Source organism: Rhinatrema bivittatum, chromosome 3 (assembly GCF_901001135.1).
Source record: "Rhinatrema bivittatum chromosome 3, aRhiBiv1.1, whole genome shotgun sequence".
NCBI lineage: Eukaryota > Metazoa > Chordata > Amphibia > Gymnophiona > Rhinatrematidae > Rhinatrema > Rhinatrema bivittatum.
The window spans coordinates 493,510,748-493,538,400 of record NC_042617.1 but is presented as its reverse complement, the minus strand read 5'-3'; the positions used below and the strand labels follow the sequence as shown (position 1 = coordinate 493,538,400).

Here is a 27,653-nt window from a genome sequence, read left to right as displayed (position 1 = left end):
TCTGGTCTAGGTCAAGGCCCAGGCATTGAGACCCAATCTCCAGGCCAGGTCCTGTCATCAGACCTAGGTCTTTATCAAGGCCCAGGTGTCAAAACCTGGTTTCCAGACTAAGCTCCAGCATGGGCCTGGGCTAGGAGACTCTTCTTGACCAAGCCTGAGGCTCCTGCATCCAGCTTAGCCCCTGGCATTGGGCCTAAGCTGAGGCATTGGGACAAGGCTTCCAAGTCAATGCCTGTATAGAACTGAGGCCAAGGTCATGGTGTCTGCCTTTATCTATGCAAGGCTGAGGCTTCAATCTGGGCCTAGGCCTCTCCAGTGGATCCTCTCTAGACTGGGTAAGGTAGGGGCTGGGGCTATCTGGGCCCTGGCATTTTTCCAGATAGGAGGCATGATTGGTAGAGACAGGAGGCCTTGGGAGTCCCCATTTCATTTTCTTTTTTTTAATGTTTGATTTTAGTTTTTTTTTAACAAAAGAAACAAATTAAATATTAAATGAAATGAAAATCATAGTGAAAAAAACCTTCTCAAAATGATACAAAAAACAAAACTAATTTTTTACCCCTGTACACCCTAGTATGTTTAAACTGTGAAAAAATTCCATGGGGAAAAAAGAAGTTTGAGGTACAGCACCCAGAATGCCAAGTCCTTCAGTGATACAGGGATGAGGGTTATGTCATGGTCAAAATGGTAAAGGCAGATTTATGACTTCACAGTACAGGAAACCACAGCTTGAGAACATTCTGGATGCTGGCACCATGATAAGCAGAAATGACAGTTTTTGGCAATCAAAAACATTACACATATTACACATGAACGAGATGGATCATCACGGACAGCTCAGACAGATAATACTTTAGAAATATTTTCCTTATTTATGTCTATCAATTTTGTCAATAATTGTGAAAGAAACAGAGAGGCAAAGTATAAGTTCAAGGAGTAAAACAAAAATCAGCCTGAATGCATAAAAAATAAGGAAGCAGTTAGATGATTCTGAACTGAAGTCATATTAGGCTTCCTCATTTTGAGTGACTTTTTCCAAGAAAGGCATGAAACCATGCACAGGACATTCTTGTTTACATGTCACAATGAGTCTGAAAAAATTCCAATAAATAACAGTGAACATGCAGCTTGATAATAAAGATACATACATAGAAAGGAGAGCAGTGATCAAGTTTGTGCCTTCTGTGATGTGTGGACATTCAAGCCGATTCAGAACGGTGTGCTCAGGCCGAGCGCACCGTTAGCCCCCGTTTGGACGCGCATTTTCCACACGCTATTATTACCCCTTATACAGTAAGGGGTAATAGCGCGTGGAAAATGTGCGTCCAATCCCCCTGAAACTAATAGCACCCTCAACATGCAAATGCATGTTGATGAGACTATTAGTTAGCCCTGCATGATACAGAAAGTAAAATGTGCAGTCAAGCCGCACATTTTACTCTCAGAAATTAACGCCTGCCCAAAGGCAGGCGTTAATTTCGGCAGGCACCGGGAAAGTGTACAGAAAAGCAGAAAAAACTGCTTTTCTGTACACCCTCTGACTAAATATCATAGCGATATTAAGTCGGAGGCCCCAAAAATAAAAAAATAAAAAAATCTGTCCACAGCCCGTGGGTTGGAAAATGGATGCTCAATTTTGCTGGTGTCCATTTTCCGAACCCGTGGCTGTCAGTGGGTTCGACAACCGACGCCAGTAAAATTAAGCGTCGGCTGTCAAACCCGCTGACAGCCGCCGCTTCTGCCAATAAGGAGGCGCTAAAGATGCACTAGTGTCCCTAGCGCCTTCTTATTAGCGCGGGCACTCATTTGCATACTGAATCGTGTGCCCAGGAGAGTGGCCTGGGCGCGCGTTGGGTGAGCGGGCACTCGCCTCGGAGCACCAGCTCTCCCGTGCATTTTACTGAATCAGCCCGATTGTTTGTAGAGGAACTTCAAGAATAGTATATGCAACGGAAACACTTGTTTGCAGACAAGCAGCAGGTAGATTTCAGAGGTTGCTGTCCTTTTAGACAGTATAGGCCCAGGAAACCCTAAAAATATGGCATCAAGATTTGGAGTTACTGTGATATGGCATCATCAAGTTCCTTGAATGGGGTTATCTTCTTGGGCAAACATGCCAGTGAACAGCATAAAGAATTAGGTAGCCAGATTGTACAAAATCTTGTTAGGCCCTGGATCAGGAAGGAGTGTTGTGTGATATCTTTTTCGCCAGTGCTGACTAATAGACAAATTGCTAAGTGAAAACCTGTCCTACCTGGGCACAATAAGGTGAAACCAGGCTAAATTTCCAAATAAAATGCCTGTCTGATCCCAAAGAAAGAAATTCTCATCAATTATTGCTTTTAATGGAGATCTCACCTAAATTTCATATGTACCCAGGAAATCTAAATTAGCAATGTTGCTATCAACAATGCACTATGGAATGAATTTTCAAAGGAGTTAAGTGTGGAAAAGTAGCATATATGCACATAAGTAGCTTGTACTCATGTGCATGCTATTTTATAAATATCAAAAGTACATGCATTTTTTTTTTGCACACACATTTACCTGTGATAAAAAGGGATGATCTAGAAGCGTTTGCAGGTTAGACAAAGAAGTATGTGTCTGAGTTGCAATTTTATAAAACATTTTCATGAATACATTAGGCAACTTATTTATGCAATTTTATATCTTTAATTATCTTGCACAATTGATATCAGACTCATCTGTTGTCTGCTAATGGTTGGGTGGGAGGTTTGGATGAAATCGGGGGAGAAGAAGAAGTGCCTCCATGACCTGGAGAAGGACTGGATGAACTGGTGGATGTATTATCTACCTGATGATTTCAATTACTTGTTGTTAGGATTTGTGGGTATGTGGGCCCTGGGCCGAAGTGAGAGGTGGTACCGCCCACAGGGAGGAGCCCTGTGAGCCTCACTGTTGGGAGGTGAGGTCTCAGCTGATGGTGGTGGAGGACAGCAGGAGCTGGAGAGAGAGAGGGAGACACTGCCATGGAGCGGGGAGTGAAGTAGAAAGTCAATCAGACACAGGGGTGCCACAGGGTCTGTGGAGTGGGGGTATACCCATGAAATGATTCCTCTGTAGAGATGATCCGGCAATGGTCTGCAGAGTGGGGTACACCGGTGAGGGTTCTCTGTAGAGATGATATAGTAATGGTCCGCAGAGTGGGGTATACTGATGAGTGTTCTCAGTAGGGATGATATGGCAATGGTCTGCAGAGCGGGGTACACGGATGAGGGACCCTCAGTAGAGAAGGTATGGTAGTGGAACTATTGCTAGAGATGCAATAGTTCCAGAGAAGGTCCCAGGGAGCGGGGCAGGCTGCAGTCCTAGGCGCAAGGCCCTCCAAGGAGCGGATAGCCAGAGATAAGGAAGGGGCCCCCGAGGAGCGAGTACTCAGGACGTCTCACGCCGAGGAAGCAGGAGCTGGAACAGGAAGTCCGTAGATAGTGAAGCGGATTCATCAATGAGGGAACTCATTGCCAAGTCGTAGGCAGACAGGGCCAGCCGGCTTAAGTAGTCCTTGGATGATAACATCATCTGGGGGGATGCCCCCAAGGTTCCCGCCATGTCGTGCATTAAACTGGCCTGAGAGCGCGCACGCACGCCTAAGGGACTCCAAGGGCAAGATGGCAGTCGGCAGCGTCCACGCCGAACAGGGAGGCCTGGGAACAGAGGCAGGCAGGCCGGCGATAACTGGCGGAGGCCACGAGTTTACCTTGTGGAGTCAGTGCAGTTAGGCAAGAGGTGAGCTATAGCAGTCGCAGCCATCTGCGACCGATGGGCATAACACTTGTGCATGTTTTAAAATATACTGACTTCCATGTATAAATTATGGCTTTACACGAACAAGTAATATTTTTTTCACATATAAAATAGACGTGTAGATTTATAAAATAGGTGTAACCCTTTCTCTTGTTGAGGGTCCCTGATGCAATGGCTACAGTAAACTCCAATGGCTGTCTTTACTTTTCCTCTATCACTCAAACACCAAATTTCAGCCTTGGAGGCCAAACTTATCTGGCAGGGAAGAAGCCTAAGCCTCTAGGGCTCTAGGTATTTTGTGTGTGTGTGTATGTGTGGAGGGAGGGGTAAACTGGCTACACAGTCACTCTCACTCCTTTCTCAATTCTCACAGTGAGGGGTTGTGCTGATTCAAAAGTGTACACTTGAATAAAGGCTCCAGAGTCCAAGGATGGTGTTCAAATAATAAAATCATTTACTTCAACTTAAAAAGGAGAATCCATGCTAGGATTCCAAAAAATCATAAATATGATGAGAAAAATACAAATCAAACAGAAATAAGTTTCTTTGTTTATGGTGTCTCTTTTGATGACCCTTCTTCTCTCAGTTGTGTCCTGGTTCAAAAATACCCTCCCCAATAAATATATGTAAATTCTCCTCCAGTTCCAACATTCACCAGGGATGATGGCAAAAATCCCTTAACTTCAAAATACATAGAATCGCCAAAGTACTTCTCAAAACTCTGAAAAATCACAGTCTACTTCCACCTTGCACAAGATGCAAAAACAGGGATCCAGCCCTTTCTTCCAAAATATCAAAAATCACTTCTGCAATCTTCTCAGAACTCTTAATCATAAAATGTCTCAACTGACTAGGCTTTGAAGACCTACTCGAAAACCTCTACTCTTCAATAAACTCTTCTGCACTATGAGATCAAGGGATGATCCCCTTACTTTCTCTTCTTTTCCTCTGCCACCAATCATTTTCTCAAACCCTTTCAATGTCTCATACCCCTCTGACTACTGTACGTGCTCAGTGGCAGCTTATACTCCTGAGACACATTTTAAAAAGAGGATGGCCCAAAAGCTGGGGAGGAAAGAATATGTAAAAAACTTCAGCAAAAATCCCACAGTGACCACAGGGAAAACATTTATGCAGGTTCTAATCCTTGCTACATTGGTAGGAAAATTAAATGTTTTCAGTGCTTTCTGCCCATAATCAAACATTCACGTGTATGTTAAGGGGTTGATATACATGTATTTTATAATATGCATGTACACACAGGTTATAAAATATTGTAGTAGATTTCCGCGCGGCCATGTACATATAAACATGGGTCTGCACACCGTTTTTTAAAGTTATCTTCTTTGATTGTAAAGAAACCAAAGATGGGATGGACAACTAGACCACTTAGTACATTAGGGTTGTGCATTTGTGTAAAACGAAAGTGAAAAATGTGACAAATAAGGCTAATTCACTTCATTCGGGCAACCCCAATCTAAAATGGAGGCCCCCAAAAGAAACAAACTTTATTTGTTCATTTTGTTTTAAACTAATGCATTGGGCCTAGGTCTAGGCCTGAAGCCAGAGCCTCACCTAGGGCATAGACTGAGGCCCAAAGCAGGGGCCACGGACTAAGGGTGTGAAATTGGGATCTCAGTGGAAGCACAGGCCAATGACAGAGCCCTGGCCAGGACACTCAAAAATAAAAAAAAAAAAGACTTACTGTCAGGGTCCCAGCGCCAGGATCTCAGCTTGGACCCTGGCCAGATATCACAAATTTTAAGCATGTAACTCCTTTGAAAATTATCTCCTGTGTGAATATTCATCCCTATATGCTCATTTGGTGTATTTATCACAATTTATTTATTGATCATCTACTAGGGATGTGTACAGCTGAAATTTCTGTTTTGGTTCTTATCTTTCATTTTTTAACATTTTTTCACCTGAATTTTGTTTTATTTTGGGGGGATGGGGCCGGGAAAGGGGAGGATTTGCTTTTTCATTTAATTTTGTTTTTATTTGTTTTCAGAAATAGTTCATAATATTTGCAAATAAGAACATACGAGCATAAGAAATAGTGTGCACTACTTTCCAAAACTAATAAATTTGAAATTTTGGCACATTTTTTGAGTCATTTTTCATTTGTTTTGGAATGAATGAAATAATGATCATGGCCATTTTCAGTTTGGATTACCATTTGTTTTTAAATGATTGCACATCCCTATTACTTACTTCCTTAGTACAGCCTTGAATTTACTGAACTAAACATACATTTTTATAAAATATTTTCAGGTCTCAAAGATTAGCTAGACAATTTATTGGAGTTTTGTGCTTTATTTTACCATTTTGTCTTTCTAGTGTTTCTGCCTCAATGCAAAGTGCCGCTCTAGCTGCTTCCATTGGGGTTGCTGTTCTTGGAGGACTGATCACAGGTTAGTAAAACAGAATATTTACAGCCTATGAAATTTTGAGTAGCTTTGGGGATGACTGGTTGGAAAAAAGCCATGCTTTTCCATTCTTTATTCAAAGAATTATATTTACAGGAGCACTGGCAATCAAATATTAGTATAATATATTTTGGTTTTGTATCCAACAGGTTTTATTTTAAAGTTACCTTTCTGGGGTCAACCACCAGATCAGAATTGCTATGATGACTCAATTTACTGGGAGGTAGGACAAAATAATAAAATATAATATAGTCTTAAAATGCAAACCATCATTTTCATTGTTCTTTTTATCAATTTAGAATGTAATTAATTCATTGTAGTATACTTTTACATTACTCCAAATTTCTTCATAATAAGACAGTAAACACTGGGATCTGAATAATCTATTTGGTCCAGTTATAGGTATTAACTTAGAACTAATATTAGGGTTTTAGAAGGCCTAACACAATGAATCTACAGTGCTCCATCCAAAATATTATCTTACTCCTGGAAGATTGGCTATTTAATCAAGCATTCTCCTTATCCCAATAACTTTTCTTAACTTTTCAACAATCGACCTCAGGCCCAACTCATTCAATTCTGAATTTATCCTCCTATATTATATTGTATTTAAATTGTACTCTCCTTGCTCCATTGAAGTTATTTATTGCTCTCACTAAGTTATTTTATTTATTTCCAAGTTAAATCTTCCCTGTTCTCTGTAAGACATAATTCTATATTCTGTCAATTTTTATTGTTACAATGTAAACCGAATTGATTAGTAACTTTGTTACTAGAACTTCGGTATATAAAACTGTTAAATAATAATAATAATAAGATTAGAAAGTATTGTCTTCATATTGTATGTTCTTATGCTAATTCATCTTATGGAAGAAGTGAGTTCTATTAATGGACTGGCTACTTTCTCTGCTAAGATTCGTTGTATTCATGGAGAATCGCGATATGTTTCGCTTCCCCACGAATACAACGAATATGGCCCTATACATTGCGGATTACCAATACGTAGGAAATGAATGCACACCCCTAATCTCCCCTATCTCACCTTTCCTCCAGGGTGTACGTGTTTAGATCTTTAAGTCTATCCCCATATGCTTTAGAATGAAGACCACTGATCACTTTAGTAGCCACCCTCTGGACTGACTCCATCCAGTTTATATTCTTTTGAAGGTGCGGTATCCAGAATTGTACACAGTATTCCAAGTGAGGGATGTATATTTTTCTGCTGATTATTCCTCTACCTATACAGTCAAGTATCTTTCTGGCTTTTACAATTGCTATATCCACCTGTTTTGCCACTTTAAGATCATCCAATGTAATTGTTCCCAAATTTCATTCTTCCTTTGTACTTAAAAGAATTTCACCTCCAATATTATACCTTTGCCTTGGGTTTTTGCATTTTAACTTCAATACTCTGCATTTTTTAGCATTAAATCTTAACTGCTAGACTATAGACCATTCCTCAAGCTTTGCTAGATCCCTCCTCATGTTTTCCACACCTTCCTGACCATCCACTTTTTTACAGATTTTGGTATCATTGGCAAAAACACAAATCTGTTCTGACAATCCTTCCATTATGTCACTCACAAAAAAGATAGAAAAGAACCGGTACAAGGGATCTTTACCTCTAGTAACATCCCCCTTCTCAGAGAAAATCCCATTTACCACTACTCTTTGTCGCCTCCCACTTAGCCAGTTTCTTACCCAGTTAGTTATTCTAGTTTCCAAACCAACGGTGTTCAGTTTATTTAAATCTTCTGTGCAGAACCATGTCAAAGGCCTTGTTGAAATTCAAATGCACTACATCTAGCACTTTCTAGGGATGTGCATTTGTTTAACCGAATTTGCAAAATGCAATACATTTGGGCCAATTCATTTCATTTGGGGATCCCAAAACAAATTGAGGGGGTCCTCCAAATTAAAAAAATCATATTCATTTAATTCAGTTAAAACTTCTGGTTGGGCCTTGCCTAAGGCACAACCGAAGGCCCAAAGCAGAGGTCTCAGCCTATACCCGAGCTCAACTCCAGTACATCAGTCTAAGTGCAAAGCCGGGGCCTCACCTAGGGTATAGGGAGAAGCCCAAAGCAGGGACTGTGGCCTAGGCCCAAACACGATGAGAGGATCTCTGTCTAAACCTGGGCCAATGCCGGGGCCTGGCTGATACACAAGCAAAGGCCCAGACCACCTAAAAATGTTGCAGGGGTTGGTAAATATCCTGACTCCCACTTATCTGATCCATTGGGTATCTGAAGCTGCTGCCAGACCAGGTTCTGAAGCCTGGACCTCAGCCCAGGCCAAGGCCGGAGTGCTAGCCAGTTGGCCTCCTTCTTGTCTTCTTCCCTTGGGGACACACCACAGTTAATTTGCTGAAGAAAGAAGACAAGAAGAGGACCTACTGTCCAAAGCCCAGTCTGCTGGTAATGTGCCAGAAAAAAAAACATTTCTAGCGCATCCCTAGCAGACACAGTCATTTCCCAAGAAAAAAGGCAAGAAGAGGATCTTCCGGTCTGGGACTGACCCTGGACTGAAGCTCCAGTGTCAGGTGCCAGCCTCCAGGCTGAGCCTCTGCAATAGGCTTTGGCTTAGGCCTGGCATCAGGCCTAGGTCAAGGTATCATGACCAGGCTTCCAAGCCTTGGCCTTGCATGGAACTTTGGCTGAGGTGGATCTCTACCAAATTGGGTAAGACTGGGGGTGATCCTGACCCCGGAATTTTTCCAGTGGGAAGAGTGGGTGGTGGAGACAGGAGGCTTTGAGAGGTCCCGTTTTCCTTTTTTTATTTTTTTGCTTTTCTTTTTGTTATTTTTACGTTTGATTTGTTTTTTTATAAACACAAGAAAAAAATTAAAGATTAAACAAAGTGAAATTTGTGGGGGGAAAAAACTCCCAAAACAAAACAAAAAAAAATTGTTTACCCTTCCCACCCCTAGATCTCTTCCTTGATTTAAGTCTCTAGTCATCCAGTCAAAGAAGTTGATCAGATTTGTCTGACAAAATGTATCTCTAGTAAACTATGCTGCCTCAAATTTTGCAATCCTTTGGATTCCAAAAATTCTGTTTTAGCACAATTCTATTAGTTTGCCCATTACTAAGGTCAGGCTAACTGGTCTGTAGCTCCCAGCCTCATCCTTACTTCTACTTTGATAAATAAGAACCACATCCATCCTTTTCCTTTTCCAGCCCTCCAGCACTACTCCATACTCTAAAAGAACATTGAAAAGGTCAGCCAGTGGAGCTGCCAGAACATCTCTAAATTCCCTTAATATCCTTGAATGTATCCCAACTGGCCCCATCGCCTTAGCTACTTTAAGTTTAGTTAGCTCTACATGAACACATTGTTCTGAAAATCAGTTGAGGTTTACCTCATTTCCAATCTTATTTGTGTTCATTTTATATGGTCCTGCATCAGGCCCTTCCACAGTGAACACCAAGCAAGTAATTTTGCTTTTTCTTTATCCGCCTCTACATATTCCCCCTTCTCATTTTTTAGTCTTGTCTCCCATTTTACCATATTTGCTATTTTTTTTTCTATTTGCAATATTGCATTTCTGCTTTCCCAGCTTGTCTTTATTTTTCCAGATATTGTCATTTGTCTTCCTCTTTCTGTGATCTCATAGTTTATGAAGGGATGTGCATTTGTTTTGAACGAATGTGTCATCCACAATAAATAAGTCCCTATTTGTTTGATTTGTGGGTCCGCGAAATGAATGGCAATCCCCCAAGAATGAAACATATCATATTAGTTTTTGTTTGGTTCACAGTGCTTTCTTAGCAGCCTTTTGAAATAGTATCCATAGCAACCAGCCCTTTCCTGTGAGTCATAAGTGACCTCACAGCCCTGTCATAGAGTGGGTCAGACAGGTTGGCAAGGAGACCAGCATGCCAACGTATCAGAGCAAAGCATTTTTCTAAATCATCCAATCGCTGCTCTGTGATGCTGCTCCTGCTGTATTTTCTACCTTGAACAGTGCACTTTCTTCTTGGGTTCTATCTGAGAAGGTTGTTGGCTGTTTGAGCTCTCTCAGAGTGTCTCAAATCTTTATTCAATTGCTATTGCTACAATTTGCTATTGCTCAAAAATATATTTGTTCTTTTTTGCTACTGTGCTTGCCAGGCAGCCAGGCTTTTTTTTACTGCATTTTTTTTTATTGAACTCAGACTCTGTCTCACCCACTGAGACAAGCTGCCAGCAGTGGCATTTTGCTGCTGATCTTACCCCCCTTGGGTAGATTGCAGGCAGGGTTTGGGTGGTGTGGGTGGGAGACAGTGAGAGATTTGCAGTGGCTGTCTGGTAGTGGGCATTCCTTGTACAACAACTTCAAGCAGCATCACAGTCAGGTCAGGAGGCCCCCCCAAGCTGGCCAAAAGTTCCGTTTGTGTCCAACGAGGGGTCCGGGAGCGGAACCACGGTGGACCACGTGACGGCCGCGTCACTCTGACATAACGCGGACGTCACATGCTCCTCGCAAAGGAATAGAGGAATGGCTTCCTGACTCCCCGCTGGACCACCAGGGAATTTTGGTAAGTCTTGGGGGGGGATTAAGGAGGGTGAGGGGTTTAAATTTTTATTTAGGGAACCGGTGCACGTATGGACATAGACTCAACTTATGGAATTCTCCATATGTCCATATTGACCGAAATTGACCCCCCTTTTCGACTTATGGACTTATGAACATAAACTTTTTGTCTGCACATCCCTAGCGCTCAGGCTGAGCGCACCGTTAGCCCCCATTTGGACGCGCGTTTTCGATGTGCTATTTTTACCTCTTATACAGTAAGGGGTAACAGCGCATGGAAAACATGCGTCTAACCCCCCCCCCCCCCCCCCCCCCCCCGAAGCTAATAGTGCCAGCAACATGCAAATGCATGTTGATGAGCCTATTAGTTAGTCCCACGCGATACAGAAAGTAAAATGTGCAGCCAAGTCGCACATTTTACTTTCAGAAATTAACGCCTGCCAAAGTCAGGAGTTAATTTTGTCCGGCACCAGGAAAGTGTACAGAAAAGCAGAAAAAACTGCTTTTCTGTACACCCTCTGACTTAATATCATAGTAATATTAAGTCGGAGGCCCGAAAGATAAAAAAAAAATGTAAAAAAAAAAAAAATTTGCCCGTGGCCCATTGGTTGGAAAGCGGACGCTCAATTTTGCCAGTATCCATTTTCCGAACCTGTGGCTGTCAGTGGGTTCGACAACTGACGCCGGTAAAATTAAGCGTCGACTGCCAAAGCTGCTGACAGCCGCCGCTTCTGTCAAAAAGGAGGTGCTAGGGATGTGCTAGTGTCCCTAGCGCCTCCTTTTTACACAGGCCCTAATTTACATACCTGGGCTTCCTGAATTGCACACCCAGGAGAGTAGCCTGGGCGTGCGCCTGGAGAGTGGGCACTCACCGGCTCTCCCGTGAAGTTTTCTGTATAGGTCCAATAGAGCAGTCTCAGTTGTAGTGTGTACATCAAGGCACTGCACTGTGTGTCTGTGTGTGTGTGTAGTTTTCCACACTCACATATATTGGTACAGCGGTGTTCTTTTAATCCAAATCCCCAGTAGGCATCTGGAGTTTTAATTATTTTTGTGCATATAGAGCAGTCTCAGTTGTAGTGTACAGACACTGTGTGTGTGTGTGTGTGTGTGTGTGTAGTTTTCCACACTCACATATATTGGTACAGAGATGTTCAGTAACCAATAAAGAAATAATCCTTTTAATTGAAATCCCTAGTAGGCAGTGACATTAAATCCATGATGTCAGGGAAAGCTAGACATGGTCGAGTGATTGGCAGAGCAGGCACTGGCAGAGGAGGCACTTCAAAAGTCAGTGCCAGTCCCCCATTAAAGTTAAAAAAGGACCTGTTCCAATCTAAAATCTCTGGAGGGGCAGGCAGTTCCATCCAGAAAAAAATTAAATTTAAACATGATGCACTGCCACCAACTGTTTCTGACCCTGTTGTTTTAGAGGTGAGGGAAGGGGAGGCTGAGCCATCCAAGACAAAAGAGTGAGACCCAAAAGCAGCAGTGCAACAGCTGACTCTAGATAGTGCTGACGATGTAGTGTTTGCTTCTGATTCCGATGAAGAATAATCTTGTATGGGATTCCCTTCATCAGAAATGGAAGAGATAATAGCTGAAGAAGGTTTAGGAAGATTAGTTAGTTCTGTCTTAGCCTCCGCTTCAATGCTGGAGGAGAGAGAGGAAACTGATGATGATGAGGAGGAAGAGCAGTCAGCGCAGGCACAGATTGTGGCTGACGCCCCTGGCATTGCTTCTCCAATGGCAGCATCCAACCCGAAGGCTGTAGAGAAGGGATCACGAAAGAAATCTGAGATCTGGAGCCACTTTAAAGTGAGAAAGGACCCACGTTTTGCTCAGTATAATTGCTATGCCACGGATATTAGGAGAGGCAAGCAAGTGGGACATCTAACTAATTCTGGAATGATGCATCATATGTAGAAGCAACACCCAACAGTACTGACATCTGGGGATGGTGGCAGTACCAGTCAGGGGACCCCTTTTTCCAGGCAGTGTAAAATGGTTGAAAAGGAGCAGAGTCATCCCATGTCCTCAGCCCCTTCTAGCATTCAGGTGGCAGGCCAGCAGCCCCCTGCCATGTGTCAGAAGCGACAACCCACCATGGAGGAAATGGGGTGTGTTTGGTAGCACTAACCTGGGGAAAGAAGCAGGCAGCCTCAAAAGTTGTAAACAAGAGCATCAGGGAAATGATTGCCCTTGATGATTGCCCATGCAGGTAGTGGAGAATGTGGGTTTCAAGCATTTGCTGCAGGTCTTAGCTCCAAATTACAAAGTCCCCTCCAGAACCACAGTTAGCAGAAAGGTCATCCCCAGCCTGTACAACCAGTGTCACAGTCGCATCCAAACACTGCTAGCTAAGGCAGAGGGGAGTGTGCATTTTACCTGCGATATCTAGACCATCATGAATGCTTCATTCTCTTACCTCTGTTATGATATCAAGGTGTTTGGTGGATTCTTAGGGGCAACAGTGGTAGTGACTCCCACGGGGAGAAGCCCCGTAGGGAACTGTAGCACCAGGCTAGACTCAGATGCACAAACACAAAGAATATATCTTTATTATGCAGCTTGTATGGTTCACCAGAGGTGGCAGTAGAGAGTGGATTAGATAGCAACAGTCTATGATCCTCGGTGGAGGAGACCCATCCCACAATGGTGTTATAAGGCCCCGATGCAGATATCCAGTAAGACACTGTAGGAGAGACAGACTGGCAGGTGTTATTACACACTCCCTTGTAGCTGCTCCCTAAGCAGTGGAGAGAGGATAGGTTGCAACAGTCTGTGATCCTCGGCAGAGGAGACCCGTTCCACAATGGTGGTGTAGGGCCCGATGCAGTTAGACAACGAGGATCTGTAGATGAACAGACTGGGAGAAGTAGTACTCACTCTCTAAAGCTGATAGGTAGTGTTCCAGCAGGTAGAAGAATTGGTAGCAGGCACCAGGATAGACACACAGGCCCTTGAGGAGTGAGTACCTGGATTCAGGATAGGCAACTGGAAATAAGTAAAGGGCCCCCGAGGAGCGGGTACCCAAGTTAGTAGAACCCCGGAGGGTGTAAATAGCTTCCAGCAGCAGCAGAAGCAGCAGAGCAGCTTCAGACCAGAATGAATCAAATCCGTTGCTAACTCGGCGAGACTCAGCAAATGGGCAACCTTTTGTAGTTGGAAGCAGTGACGTCACTCGAGGGGGACACCCCCGAGGATCGCACCAACACTGCTATAAGATGTGAGGCGTGCGCGCGCAACCTAGGAGGCATCAGGTCAACATGGCGGGACGCCGCACCAAAGCTGCTCCGGGGACGCTGGAGGGTGCAGCAAGGAGACGCTATGGACGCCATTCTCCCGAGGCTGGTGGAGAAGGTGAAATAAAGGTGAGGCATGTCAGGCGAAGCCGTCTGAGTCCGGACGCAACAACCTCTCCCTGACAGCACACTGGTGGGACCTAGCTGAGGCAGGGGCAGGCAGCAGCTCTATTAGTGAACAAGTATCAGGGTGCAGGTGGGTTTTACTGCACACCCACCTGACGGATGAGGCCCATACCTCAGCCAATATGCTAGCATGCATCAGACAGATGCAGGCAGCTAGACCAGAGAGACAGGAATCTTCAGGCAGGGTTCTTTGTTACAGACAATGGTGCAAACATGGTAAAGGCAATATCTGAAAGAGGCTTTCAGAACATCCAATGTTTTGCACACATTCTGCACCTAGTAGTGAAGTCAGCTCTGGGGTTGGAGTCCAAGCACCAAGAGAATGAATACCTGCATACGTTAATACAGAAATTCAGGAACATAGCAGGGTTCTTCCACAGAAGTGTGAAGGCTGGACAGGTTCTCCGACAAAAGCAGACAGATTTGGGGATGCCTCACAAGCATCTCATTCAAGACATTGGCACCCAGTGGAATTCCACCTATATGATGCTCAGAGTTTAGTGGAGCAGCAGATACCCCTTCATGAACTTTCTGTGGAAATGGACATAGGTGTTCAGAGTCCCCTAGGGCATCATGATTGGTTAGTCATGTGTAGGCTGGTAAAAATCCTGCAGCCTTTCAAGGATGCCGTGAAGGAGCTGAGTTCCAGAAGTGTCACCTTGGCTGACATCATCCCTATAGTTAATATTCTGGAGGAAAATTTGGAGGGCTTTAAACAGGAAGAGGGAATGACAGCAGAGGTGCTGCGTTGTCTGGACTTTTTTCAGAAGAGGTGCAAGAGAGATAGGACCTTTAACAAAACACCATACATACATGCTCGCCACAGTCTGTGATCTTCGTGTGAAAGGGAAACTCGCCCTACAGTCTGATTGTCTCACATTTGTGAAGAACATACTGTTAGGAAAGTTCTGTGAAGAGGAGCACCATAGTCAGAAAGAGATTAGGCATGAAGCAGAGGAGGAAACAGCAGGCACTTCAGAGAGTAGTGTAAGCCCAGTCAGAGCAGCACTCTGTCAGTGACAGCTAGTACTACTTCCTCCACTTCAGTATGCCAAAGCCATGTTGCCCCTAAAAAAGCATCTCTTCTGGCACAGGCTAGAGCAAAAGCAGCTAGAAAAGAAGGACTCTCAGCCCAGCCAAGCAAAGGAGACACCAGCATAAATGTCAGTGATACGGTATCTCACAGAGCCCACTGAGGACATGGAGACAGATCCACTGGCATATTGGGCACACAAGTCCACTGTCTGGCCATACCTAGCCAAAGTGGCTCAGCGATATCTGTCCTGTCCACCAACCAATGTGTCCAGTGAACGTGTATTTTCAATGACATGGGATATCATGAGCCCTCATCGCTCAAGGCTGTCACGAGTTGATGGAAATGCTAGTGTTTTTTAAAATAAATATGCCTTTGCTTGGGTTTCCAGATTTTCCCTGCGAATGGCAAGATGAATAAAAGCAATTTAAAGCCTTGTATCAGCTCCAACTGCCTCATATGCTCCAGATAATATCAGCACATGTACCTGACCTCAACCACTGTGCCTGTCTATCCTGTCCTTACGTCACTACAAGGGCCTGACCTCGACCACTGTACCTGTCTGTCCTGCCCTTAAGTCACTACAAGGGCCTGACCTCAACCGCTGTGCCTGTCTGTCCTGCCCTTACGTCACTACAAGGGCCTGACCTCAACCGCTGTGTCTGTCTGTCCTGCCCTTAAGTCACTACAAGGGCCTGTCCTCAACCACTGTGCCTGTCTGTCCTGCCCTTAAGTCACCAAGGGTCTGACCTCAACCTCTGTGCCTGTCTGTCCAGCCCTTACATCATTACAAGGACCTGACCTCAACCGCTGTGCCTGTCTGTACTGCTCTTACATCACTACAAGGACTTGACCTCAACTGCTGTGCCTGTCTGTCCTGCCCTTAAGTCACTAGAAGGGCCTGACCTCAATCAGAAGGACTTGGGACTCTGAGTGGTGCCGGGGAGGTCTTCAGTATGCCTCATTTCCCGCACCCGCCGGATGAGCAGGGATTCAGTGCTGGGTTCTTCACTCGCCGCTGCTGAGGGAACCCTGGTTAGTTTCTTTTCCTCCACTTAGTAATATGCTAAAATTCAGCGGGTCGCCACGTCTGATCTGAGTTTGTAGTGGGAGTGGAAAAGGAGGTAGTGCCGGCTCACTTTCTGCGTTCAGTCCAGGGATGGCGTTGAGGCCTCAAAAGCTATGTTCTTCATCGATGCACGAGCTGAGTGATCCACCGCTAAAAGTTGCAGGTCCATCTATTTTTCGTCCTGCCTTGCGCAGTATGGCAGGAGTAATCAACTGAATGATGAAGAGCTGGAACAAGCTCATCTTCCTTGTGGTGCCCTTCCGCCAATTCAGCAGGTTGCCACGTCTGATCTGAGGTCGTAGTCGGAGAGGAAAAGGAGGTGGTGCCGGCTCCCTTTCCATGTTCTGACCAGGGCTTCCCTATTTCTTAGTAACCACTGACCCATGTTGAACTGCTGTTCACATGGAAACCTTCTCTGCTTCGGCCAAGTTCTCATTTGTATATCTGCTATTTCCCCCAGATTTTCAAAGACCAGCGAGAGCTCACTAGAAGCCAACGAAACCACCACACTTTCCAAGGCTCGGGCCCCACTCTTGGGCTGAACCCATTCCAGGGAGCTCTATCCTTCACAAAGGAAAAGGAACTTTCCCCGGGGTTCTTGTTTGAATATTTGCTACTACCACCAAGATCTGCACACGCGGCAGCTACACCCAGGCATACTTCATCATATTTCAGTTCTTAGCATGCGTGTTAGACTCCTTGGGCCGTGTTTCAAGACAGGTCGTGTGGACAGTACACCCAGGTTCACAGTCGCATCAGAAGCGGGAGGCCCTGTCTTCCTTCCCCCCACCCCGACAGCCTGTCTTGCCGTATCAAAGCCACAGGGACCAGGCTTCCTATACTCTGCCAGCCTGTCTTGCTCCTATCAAAGCCACAGGGACCAGACTACCTCCACTCTGCCAGCCTGTCTTGCCCCTATCAAAACAACAGGGACCAGACTACCTCCACTCTGCCAGCCTGTCTTGCCCCTATCAAAGCCACAGCAACCTGACTACCTCTGCTCTACCAGCCTGTCTTGCCCCTATCAACTTTCTGCCACTCTGCCTTGGTGCCATACACCAGACGACTCTACTCCTTGTAGTGTTCTTGCAACTATCATGGTTCCTTCGTGTGTTGATGCTAGTCTTTCTGCTGCTTTGTCCCTTAGAGAATAGCCACTGCCATTAGCAATGGTAACATGGAATAGACTTAGCTTTTGGGTACTTGCCAGGTTCTTATGGCCTGGATTGGCCACTGTTGGAAACAGGATGCTGGGCTTGATGGACCGTTGGTCTGACCCAGTATGGCATTTTTTTATGTTCTTATTGGTGCCTTGTGTTTTTTTCTGACACCCTTTCTGCTTGCTATGTTCCCTAGGGATGTGCAGACAAAACGTTTTCGTTGCATTTGTGATACATTGTCGTTGAGGGTCGATTCCGTTGAATATGGAAGTATGGAGAATTCCATAAGTTGTCGATCTGTCCATAAGTTTCCCAGTTCCCTAAATAAAAATTTAAACCCCCCACCCTCCTTAATCCCCCCCCAAGACTTACCAAAACTCCCTGGTGGTCCAGCGGGGAGTCAGGAAGCCATCCCTGTACTCGTTTGCGATTTCCTCTCGGCGCCGATAGCCTGTGTTACAGGGGCTGCCGATGCCATTGGTCAGCCCCTGTCACATGGTCACCGGCGCCATCTTGTGCTCCTACCAAGTGACAGGTAGGTCATGTGGCAGGAGGTCTCTCCGGGACCCCCGTTGGACCCAACCGGAACTTTTGGTCAGCTTGGGGGGGTCAGGAGGCCCCCCCCAAGTGACGTCGGCGTCACGTGCTCCTCCGCTCCAGTGTTACATGGTCCTCCGCTCCGGGACCCCCGTTGGACCCAACCGGAACTTTTGGCCAGCTTGGGGGGGCCTCCTGACCCCCCCAAGCTGGCCAAAAGTTCCGGTTGGGTCCAACGGGGGTCCCGGAGCGGAGGAGCACGTGACGCCGACGTCACGCCGGCGTGACGTCGGCATCACGTGCTCCTCCGTTCCGGCGTTACATGCTCCTCCGCTCCGGGACCCCCGTTGGACCCAACCAGAACTTTTGGCCAGCTTGGGGGGGGTCAGGAGGCCCCCCCAAGCTGGCCAAAAGTTCCGGTTGGGTCCAACGGGGGTCCCGGAGCGACCTCCTGCCACATGACCTACTTGTCACGTGGTAGGAGCACAAGATGGTGCCGGTGACCATGTGACAGGGGCTGACCAATGGCATCAGCAGCCCCTGTGACACAGGATATCGGCGCCGTGAGGAAATCGTAAACGAGTGCAGGGATGGCTTCCTGACTCCCCGCTGGACCACCAGGGAGTTTTGGTAAGTCTTGGGGGGTCAGGAGGGTGGGGGTTTAAATGTTTATTTAGGTTCACCGTATTCAACAGAAATCTGTTGAATACGTTGGGAGTCGCGATGCGTTTCGCCTCCCAACGTATTTTGCGGATCGCTAAAAATAAGTTGCGGATTCAAATACGGTGAAAACGAATGCACACCCCTAATGTTCCCCCTTCAATGTGCTGTAGGATGTTGATGCCACTTGTCTTGCCACTTTGCCTCTCGTGCTGCCTTTGAGGTTTTATGCAACTGTTATAAATGCTAGGGATGTGAATCGTTTTAGGACGATTAAAATTATCGTCCGATAATTTTAATATCGTCTTAAACCGTTATGGAACACAATACAATAGAGATTCTAACGATTTATCGTTATAAATCGTTAGAATTGTGAGCCGGCACACTAAAACCCCCTAAAACCCACCCCCGACCCTTTAAATTAAATCCCCCACCCTCCCGAACCCCCCCCCCCCAAATGACTTAAATAACCTGCGGGTCCAGCGGCGGTCCGGAATGGCAGCGGTCCGGAACGGGCTCCTGCTACTGAATCTTGTTGTCTTCGGCCGGCGCCATTTTCCAAAATGGCGCCGAAAAATGGCGGCGGCCATAGACAAACACGATTGGACGGCAGGAGGTCCTTCCGGACCCCCGCTGGACTTTTGGCAAGTCTTGTGGGGGTCAGGAGGTCCCCCCCCAAGCTGGCCAAAAGTTCCTGGAGGTCCAGCGGGGGTCAGGGAGCGATTTCCCGCCGCGAATCGTTTTCGTACGGAAAATGGCGCCGGCAGGAGATCGACTGCAGGAGGTCGTTCAGCGAGACGCCGGAACCCTCGCTGAACGACCTCCTGCAGTCGATCTCCTGCCGGCGCCATTTTCCGTACGAAAATGATTCGCGGCGGGAAATCGCTCCCTGACCCCCGCTGGACCTCCAGGAACTTTTGGCCAGCTTGGGGGGGGCCTCCTGACCCCCACAAGACTTGCCAAAAGTCCAGCGGGGGTCCGGAAGGATCTCCTGCCGTCCAATCGTGTTCGTCTATGGCCGCCGCCATTTTTCGGCGCCATTTTTCAAAATGGCGCCGGCCGAAGACAACAAGATTCAGTAGCAGGAGCCCGTTCCGGACCGCTGCTGTTCCGGACCGCCGCTGGACCCGCAGGTTATTTAAGTCATTTGGGGGGGGGTTCGGGAGGGTGGGGGATTTAATTTAAAGGGTCGGGGGTGGGTTTTAGGGGGTTTTAATGTGCCGGTTTTGCGATTTTACGTTTTTTTCGATTTTTTACGATTTTTCACGATTTTTCACGATATTTTACCCCCCAAACGGCAACAATACGATTCCCTCCCCCTCCCAGCCGAAATCGATCGTTAAGACGATCGAGGACACGATTCACATCTCTAATAAATGCCCTCTTTTGAAACTGTGGGGTGTTTTTGACACTCTCGCTGCTGCTTTGCACCTCTGTTAAAGCACTCTGGCCACTCCTGGTACCCCTTTGCCCCTTTAAAGTGCCTTAGGCTATTCATGCCACTTTGATGCCATTTTGTCACAGTCTAAGTAACTTGGAGCTCTTTTCCCATTCTGATGATTGCTCCCCAGAAGTTTCATCCCAATTGATAAGAAAACCCCAATTGTGCAGCCAAAAATATTCTGCAAATGCTTTCCCTTAAATTCTTTAATGGCAAATGAAAAATGAATGAAACTAATAAATGAATTGTTTGTTTTTTTTGCTATGAGACTAATGAAACCAATTGGGGTCCCAATGAAATGAAAAAATGAACCGAAACAAAATTTTTTTCTTCTGCACATCCCTAAATCCCGTACCTTTTCAGGTACTTCTTTAAAAACCATAATGGCCTCGTTTACGTCTTCCCTTTATTTACTTTCCTATCAAAGACTAGATGCCCCTATGATATCTCCTTTTAGTTTTGCCCACTGGCCTTCTATTTCTCCTAGATGTTCACATCTCGCTAATGACACCTTGAGGTACTCCCCGATTTTATAAAGTTAGTTTTTCTGACATCTAGGATTCTCATCTTAGAATGAACCTTCATCTCTTGAATCCTGATATTGAACTACATATTTATTTATTTGTTTGTTTGTTTTTATATACTGACATTCAACACATGTTATCACATCGGTTTATATAGAACAATTTGAAAAAGGTTACAATGCAACAGGGTGTGGTAAATGGGAGAGCAAAACAGGGGGAGAGAGATGGAACAGGCAGATAAGGCAAATAAAGAAAAAAGTTAAGAAGCAAATAAAGCATATAAAGAAAAACTTGAGAGGAGGGTTGGCTGCCAGCGCCAACCAAAGGTTGGTGCACCGGCAGCCGGCCCGGCACGCGCCGGCAGCTGCCTGCTGGCATGCACACCTTATGCCTGCCTCGGGCAGGCGTAACTTTCGCGATAAAGGTGGGGGGTGGGAATTAGTTAGAGCTGGGAGGCTGGTTAGTTAGGGGAAGGGAGGGAATGGAGGCAGGCTGTGCGGCTCAGTGCACGCAGGCTGCAGATTTTGTGCAGCCTTGCGCGCGCCGACCCGGATTTTAAAAGATGTGTGGCTACATGCGTATCTATTAAAATACGGTGTACTTTTGTTTGCGCCTGGTGCGCGAACAAAAGTATGCGCGGGCGTACTTTTATAAAATCTACCCCTTTGCTTCCAGCTTTACTAATGAGGATGTTGGAGAAATACCAGTTCCGGAGATGGTTATCAAGGGTGATGAGTCAGACAAACTGAACCAAATCACTGTGAACCTGGAAGTTGTAGTAGGCCAGATTGACAAACTAAAGAGTAGCAAATCACCTGGATTGGATGGTATGCATCCTAGGGTACTGAAGGAACTAAAAAATGAAATTTCTGATCTATTAGTAAAAACCTGTAACTTATCATTAAAATCATCCATTGTACCTGAAGATTGGAGGCTGGCAAATGTAATTCCAATATTTAAAAAGGGCTCCAGGGGTGATCCAGGAAACTATGGACCAGTGAGCCTGACTTCAGTGCTGGAAAAAATAGTAGAAACTATTCTAAAGATCAAAATCGTAGAGCATATAGAAAGACATGGTTTAATGGAACACAGTCAACATGGATTTACTCAAGGGAAGTCTTGCCTAACAAATCTGCTTCATTTTTTTGAAGGGGTTAATAAACATGTGGATAAAAGTGAACCATTAGATGTAGTGTATTTGGATTTTCAGAAGGCATTTGACAAAGTCCCTCATGAGAATACTAAAAACCATGGGATAAGAGGCAATGTCCTTTCATGAATTACAAACTGGTTAAAAGACAGGAACAATTTTCTCAGTGGAGGGGGGTGGGCAGTGGAGTGCCTCAGGGATCTGTACTGGGACCTGTATTTATAAATAATCTGGAAAGGAATATGACAAGTGAGGTAATCAAATTTGCAGATGATACAAAATTGTTCAGAGTAGTTAAATCACAAGTAGATTGTGATAAATTGCTGGAGGACCTGGCTTCATTTATTACATGTTGCATATCCCTAATAAACTCCAAATATCTATATTTGAAACTTTTCTCATTCTATCTCTTACCTCCTATCATCACACTCATTAAATTTTGGGATCAAACCTGTAACCATACAAGCAAATTCAATTAGGTAATACATTTGTTTATGCTGTAAAATCTCTACTAAGAAGTCATGTAGTTTTGTTAATATTTGACTACAAAACACGCAGCAGTGAAATTCACATTTGTGTTCAATACTTGAATTAAGCCTGTGCTTAAAACCAATTTAATTAAAATATAAGTGCACAATAATTATTTTATCTGTTTCCAATTTAGGTTCCAGTAGAGGACGAGCAAGGAAATCATTATGGAGAAGGTCACAACATTATCAAAACTGAAGCATAAAGGATATTTTAATTATTAAATATTGTTCTTCCTATCTTTGACAAACTTAGAAAATCAGATTCTCAGAAGTTCAACAGAATGCACAATTAGATGTATTTGTTAGGTGTCTCACAAACATGATAGCTTCAAATGTACAGTATGTTATAATGTTTATTTTTATATCAATAAAATATACAGAGCCTTAATATCACTTTATATCACTGTAAAGATGATGATCAATTGTTCTCAAGTTAAAAATGAACAGCTGTAACCTAATAATGTTTATATATTCAGCTTAAATTTTACATTTTAATGCCTTATTTTACTTAGAATTCCAGGTTTCTGACTAGTCCTATATTTCTGAATGTAAAACCTGGCTATTGGAAACTTGAGTCTTATGACATAGATTCCATTAATTGAAGAATTATTTTTTAAAGATATTTATATTGCATTTTTATAAGTAGCCTATTGTAAGTCATGGGAAAACATGAACTCTTTGGAAGAAATTGCTTTTTATATCTGCATATGAAATAGAGATTGATTTTAAGTGCTATACTTTTTAAAAATCAGTGTTTAGAGAGCTGGTCAAACTGTGTTGATAATGAATTTAAAGAGAGAAAATTAATTAAACATTTGCTGATTCTTTCATGCACAAACAAGCATTATATTGTATTTTGCAAATATCAACTGAATAAGGAGCTTTTATAAATATGACTAAATAAATAACAGGCATCTCACTATCATCTACTTATAATTTGTGATTCTTCCTTGTATGAGTCTGTGGTAACTTGGGCGATAGAGGCTTGGGAAACAGCTAGTAGGAATAAGGAGACAGAGTCTGACTATTTCCTTCTGTACAATTTTATTTACAATGCAAAACCAAAACAGAAAGTAAATACCGCTCAGCTTGCTGCTCTGATATAGAATACCATCAAACATAGCAGATTTTAGTGTAGGCTGGCTTCCTACCTGGTCCCTCTAACCCGTCTGGGTCCTGTCATCTTATCCTAGGCTGAAAGGATCCTCCCTGAGCCCAGAACCCCTTGCTGGATTGGGACTTAAGGAGGACTGGGCCAGATAACTGTGCCAGCTACTTAAGGTAATCTGAGGGAGTTTCCTATAGACTCTCTCACATATTCTCCCCCTCAGCTCAACCTTGCTGGCAGAAAACCTGCATTGGTGTTTTCCTTTCCTGTCCTATGTCATATTTTACAGTTGAATGGTTCTGGGGCCAGGAACCATCTCATCACCCTCACATTGGACTCCTTATTTCTATTTATCCAAACAGTTGGTGGTCCATTACAAGCCAGAAGCAAGCAGGTAGTAGTGCAAGGCCTCTAAGACCCACTTGATTTCCAAATCCTCTTTCTCCACTGTTGAATAGTACTTCTCTCGAGGTATCAGCTCTGGCTCATGTATGCCACAGGATGTTCTTGACCATCCTTCTCTTGTACTAAGACTGTTCAAAGTCTAGTTTTGAGTCATCAGTCTGCACCATGAATGATTCAATGAAGTCTGGACTTATCGGGATCGTTTCAGTGCTTAACGCCTTTTTGCAGAGCCCAGAAGGCCTACTCTTCTTCAGCTGTTCCTTAGCAGTACTTCCTCTGCATATCTTGTGACAAAATCCAAAATGCTTGACAAACTGAAGAGTAGTAAATCACTTGGAGCAGATGGTATACACCCTAGGGCTCTGAAGGAACTCCAAAATGAAATTTCAGATCAATTAGTAAAAATTTGTAACCTATCATTAAAATCATCCATTGTACCTGAAGACTAGAGGGTAGCTAATGTAACTCCAATATTTAAAAAGGGCTCCAGGAGCAATCCGGGAAACTACAGATCAGTTAGCCTGACTTCAGTGCCAGGAAAAATAGTGGAAATTATTCTAAAGATCAAAATCACAGAACATAAGGAAAGACATGGTTTAATGGAATAAAGTCAGCATGGCTTTAAAAGGCAAGTCTTGCCTCACAAATCTGTTTCACCTTTTGAAGGGTTTAATAAACATGTCAATAAAGGTGAACCAGTGGATGTAGTGTATTTGGATTTTCAGAAGGCATTTGACAAAGTTCCTCATGAGAGGCTTCTAAGAAAAATAAAAAGTCATGGGATAGGTGGCATTGTCCTTTCCTGGATTAAAAACTGGTTAAAAGACAAGAAACAGAGAGTAGGATTAAATGAACAATTTTCTCAGTGGAGGGTGGTGGGCAGTGGAGTGCCTCAGGGATCTGTACTGGGACCTGTGCTTTTCAATATATTTATAAATAATCTGGAAAGGAATATGACGAGTGAGGTAATCAAATTTGCAGATGATACAAAATTATTCTGAGTAGTTAAATCACAAATAGATTGTGATAAATTGCAGGAGGACATTGTGAGACTGGAGAATTGGGCATCCAAATGGCAGATGAAATGTAATGTGTATAAGTGCAAGGTGATGCATATAGGGAAAAATAAATCGTGCCCTAGTTACACAATGTTAGGTTCCATATTAGGAGCTACCACCCAGGAAAGATATCTAGGCATCATAGTGGATAATACTTTTATTTTAATGTATTTTCTTAAGTTGCTTTTTACATCTCACAAGATTTGTTTATAATGCTAGTTTTAATTTTTTAATTTTACATCGTTAAGTTTTACTTGTCTTATCGGACCAGGATTAAAACCTGGCCCCACTCATATTTTGAACCAACATGAAGTGAAAAACAAATGTTCGGTATATAAAAATGTTAAGTACATAATTAAATAAATAAATAAATAGATAAATAAATTGTTGGCTCAGTGTGTTGTGGCAGTCAAAAAAGCAAACAGAATGTAAGGAATTATTAGGAAGGGTATGGTGTTTAAAACAGAAAATGTCATAATACCTCTGTATCTCTCCATGGTGAGACCGCACCTTGAATACTGCATACAATTCTGGTCGCTGCATCTCAAGAAAGATACAGTTGCGATGGAGAAGGTACAAAGAAGGGCAACCAAAATGATAAAGGGGATGGAACTAATAGAGATGTGTATCGTGTGATCAATTGTCTTAACGATCAATTTCGGCTGTGGGGGGGGGGAGGGAATCGGATCATCGTGGTTTTGTGTTTTTAAATATCGTGTAAATCGTAAATCGGGGGAGGGCTGGAAAACCGGCACACTAAAACATCCCTAAAACCCACCCCGACCCTTTAAAATAAATCCCCCACCCTCCCGAACCCCCCCAAAATGTCTTAAATTACCTGATTACGTTGTGATCTTCCACTCTCGGGCGTCGGGCGCGTTGATAGAAAATGGCGCCGGCGCTACCTTTGCCCTTTCATATGACAGGGCAAAGGTAGCGCCGGCGCCATTTTGGTTCCTGTTCCCCGACGTCACGAGCGTAGGAGATCGCTCCCGGACCCCCCGCTGCACCCCCAGGGACTTTTGGCCAGCTTGGGGGGGTCTGCTGTGGGGGTCAGGCAATATGGCAATACGGCAATATGGCCGGCGCCATTTTGCTTAAAATGGCGCCGGCCATATTGCCATACAGCAAAATGGCGCCGGCCGTACGGCAACACGATTCGAGTGCAGGAGGTCGTTCCCAGACCCCCGCTGGACTTTTGGCAAGTCTTGTGGGGGTCAGGAGGCCCCCCCAAGCTGGCCAAAAGTCCCTTGGGGTCCAGCGGGGGTCCGGGAGCAATCTCCTACGCTCGTGACGTCGGGGAACAGGAACCAAAATGGCGCCGGCGCCATTTTCTATCAACGCGCCCGACGCCCGAGAGTGGAAGATCACAACGGGACCCCCCCCCACTGGACCCCAGGTAATTTAAGACATTTTGGGGGGGTTCGGGAGGGTGGGGGATTTATTTTAAAGGGTCGGGGTGGGTTTTAGGGATGTTTTAGTGTGCCGGTTTTTCCGCCCTCCCTCTTCCCCTCCCCCTTCCCCCGATTTACGATTTTTGATGATAAATCGGGGGAATTCCTATTAAATATCACCTCTAATGATTTTTGACGATTTAAAATATATCGGACGATATTTTAAATCATCAAAAAACGATTCACATCCCTAGGAACTAAAGACTAAAGAGGTTAGGGTGGTTCAGCTTGGAGAAGAGTTAGCTGAGAGGGGATATGATAGAGGTGTTTAAAATCATGAGAGGTCTAGAATGGGTAAATGTGACTCGGTGATTTATTCTTTTGGATAATAGAAGGACTACGGGCACTCCATGAAGTTAGCATGTATCACATTTAAAACTAATCAGATACAATTCTTTTTCACTCAACGCACAATTAAATTCTGGAATTTGTTGCCAGGGGATGTGGTTAGTGCAGTTAGTGTAGCTGGGTTTAAAAAAGATTTTGATAAGCTCTTGGAGGAGAAGTCCATTACCTGCTATTAATCAAGTTGACTTAGAAAATACCCCCTGCTATTACTAGTATCAGTAGCATGGATTTGGGTACTTGCCAGGTACTTGTAGCCTGTATTGGCCACTGTTGGAAATAGGTGCTTGGCTTTATGGACCCTTGGTCTGACCCAGTATGGCAGTTTCTTATGTTCTTATGTTCTTACTTATTTCCTCCAGTAGATCTCTCTAGTGGCCCCCAAAAGGTCCATGCCCACCCTTTCGAAAGGGATCTTGATTATGGACATTTGTATGAGAGGTGCCGCCTGCACACTGGCAGGATTTGTGAGTTGGCAGGTAGGGCAGAATTGGCAATACAACTGGACGTGTTTATGTAGGCCTGGTCAATAGAACTTTGCCAATATTTTCTCTCAGGTCTTTTCCTCCCATAGGTGAGCCTCTAGAAGGTGGCTGTGAGCTAGTTGCATAACCTTCTGGTGATATGGCTTGGGAACTAGGTGTTGTTCTATAAATTCTCCCTCCATACTTCCCTTTGTAACTCAGTAAAGTAGGTCTGCATTCATTATGAAATAACGAGGAATATGCTCTGCAGCTGCGTCCCAGGGACTGGCTTTCCATCCATCCTTTGTATATGCTCCCAGGCCCACTTAAAGGACTCATCCGCCCTCTGGCCCATCTGAAGCTACCCAGGTCATCCCCCCTTTGACTATTCAAAGGGGCCAGGTATGACATTCTGTGTAGGTTATCCTTCTTCCCCTGACGTTGACCTTTCCTCCAGGCTGTCTCTAAAATATCTGCTTAATTGTATTTATCCTGTCAGCATTGCCTCCAGGACTTATATAGTCTTTAGGGATGTGCAATTATTTTTCCCAAAGTAGGCAATGTCAACGAAATT

General features: G+C 44.4%; 1 protein-coding gene across 1 annotated transcript in view; it reads left to right on the top strand.

Moving 5' to 3' along the window:
• RHAG (Rh associated glycoprotein) overlaps window positions 1-23,170 on the top strand; it is a 96,449-nt gene extending 73,279 nt beyond the window's left edge. The window contains exons 8-10 of the mRNA XM_029596107.1: window positions 6,106-6,179; window positions 6,344-6,417; window positions 22,380-23,170. Of these exons, the coding sequence (XP_029451967.1) occupies window positions 6,106-6,179; window positions 6,344-6,417; window positions 22,380-22,448 (217 nt within the window). The 3' untranslated portion in view covers window positions 22,449-23,170. The remainder of the gene's footprint in view (window positions 1-6,105; window positions 6,180-6,343; window positions 6,418-22,379) is intronic.
• The last annotated feature ends 4,483 nt before the right edge of the window (window positions 23,171-27,653 follow it).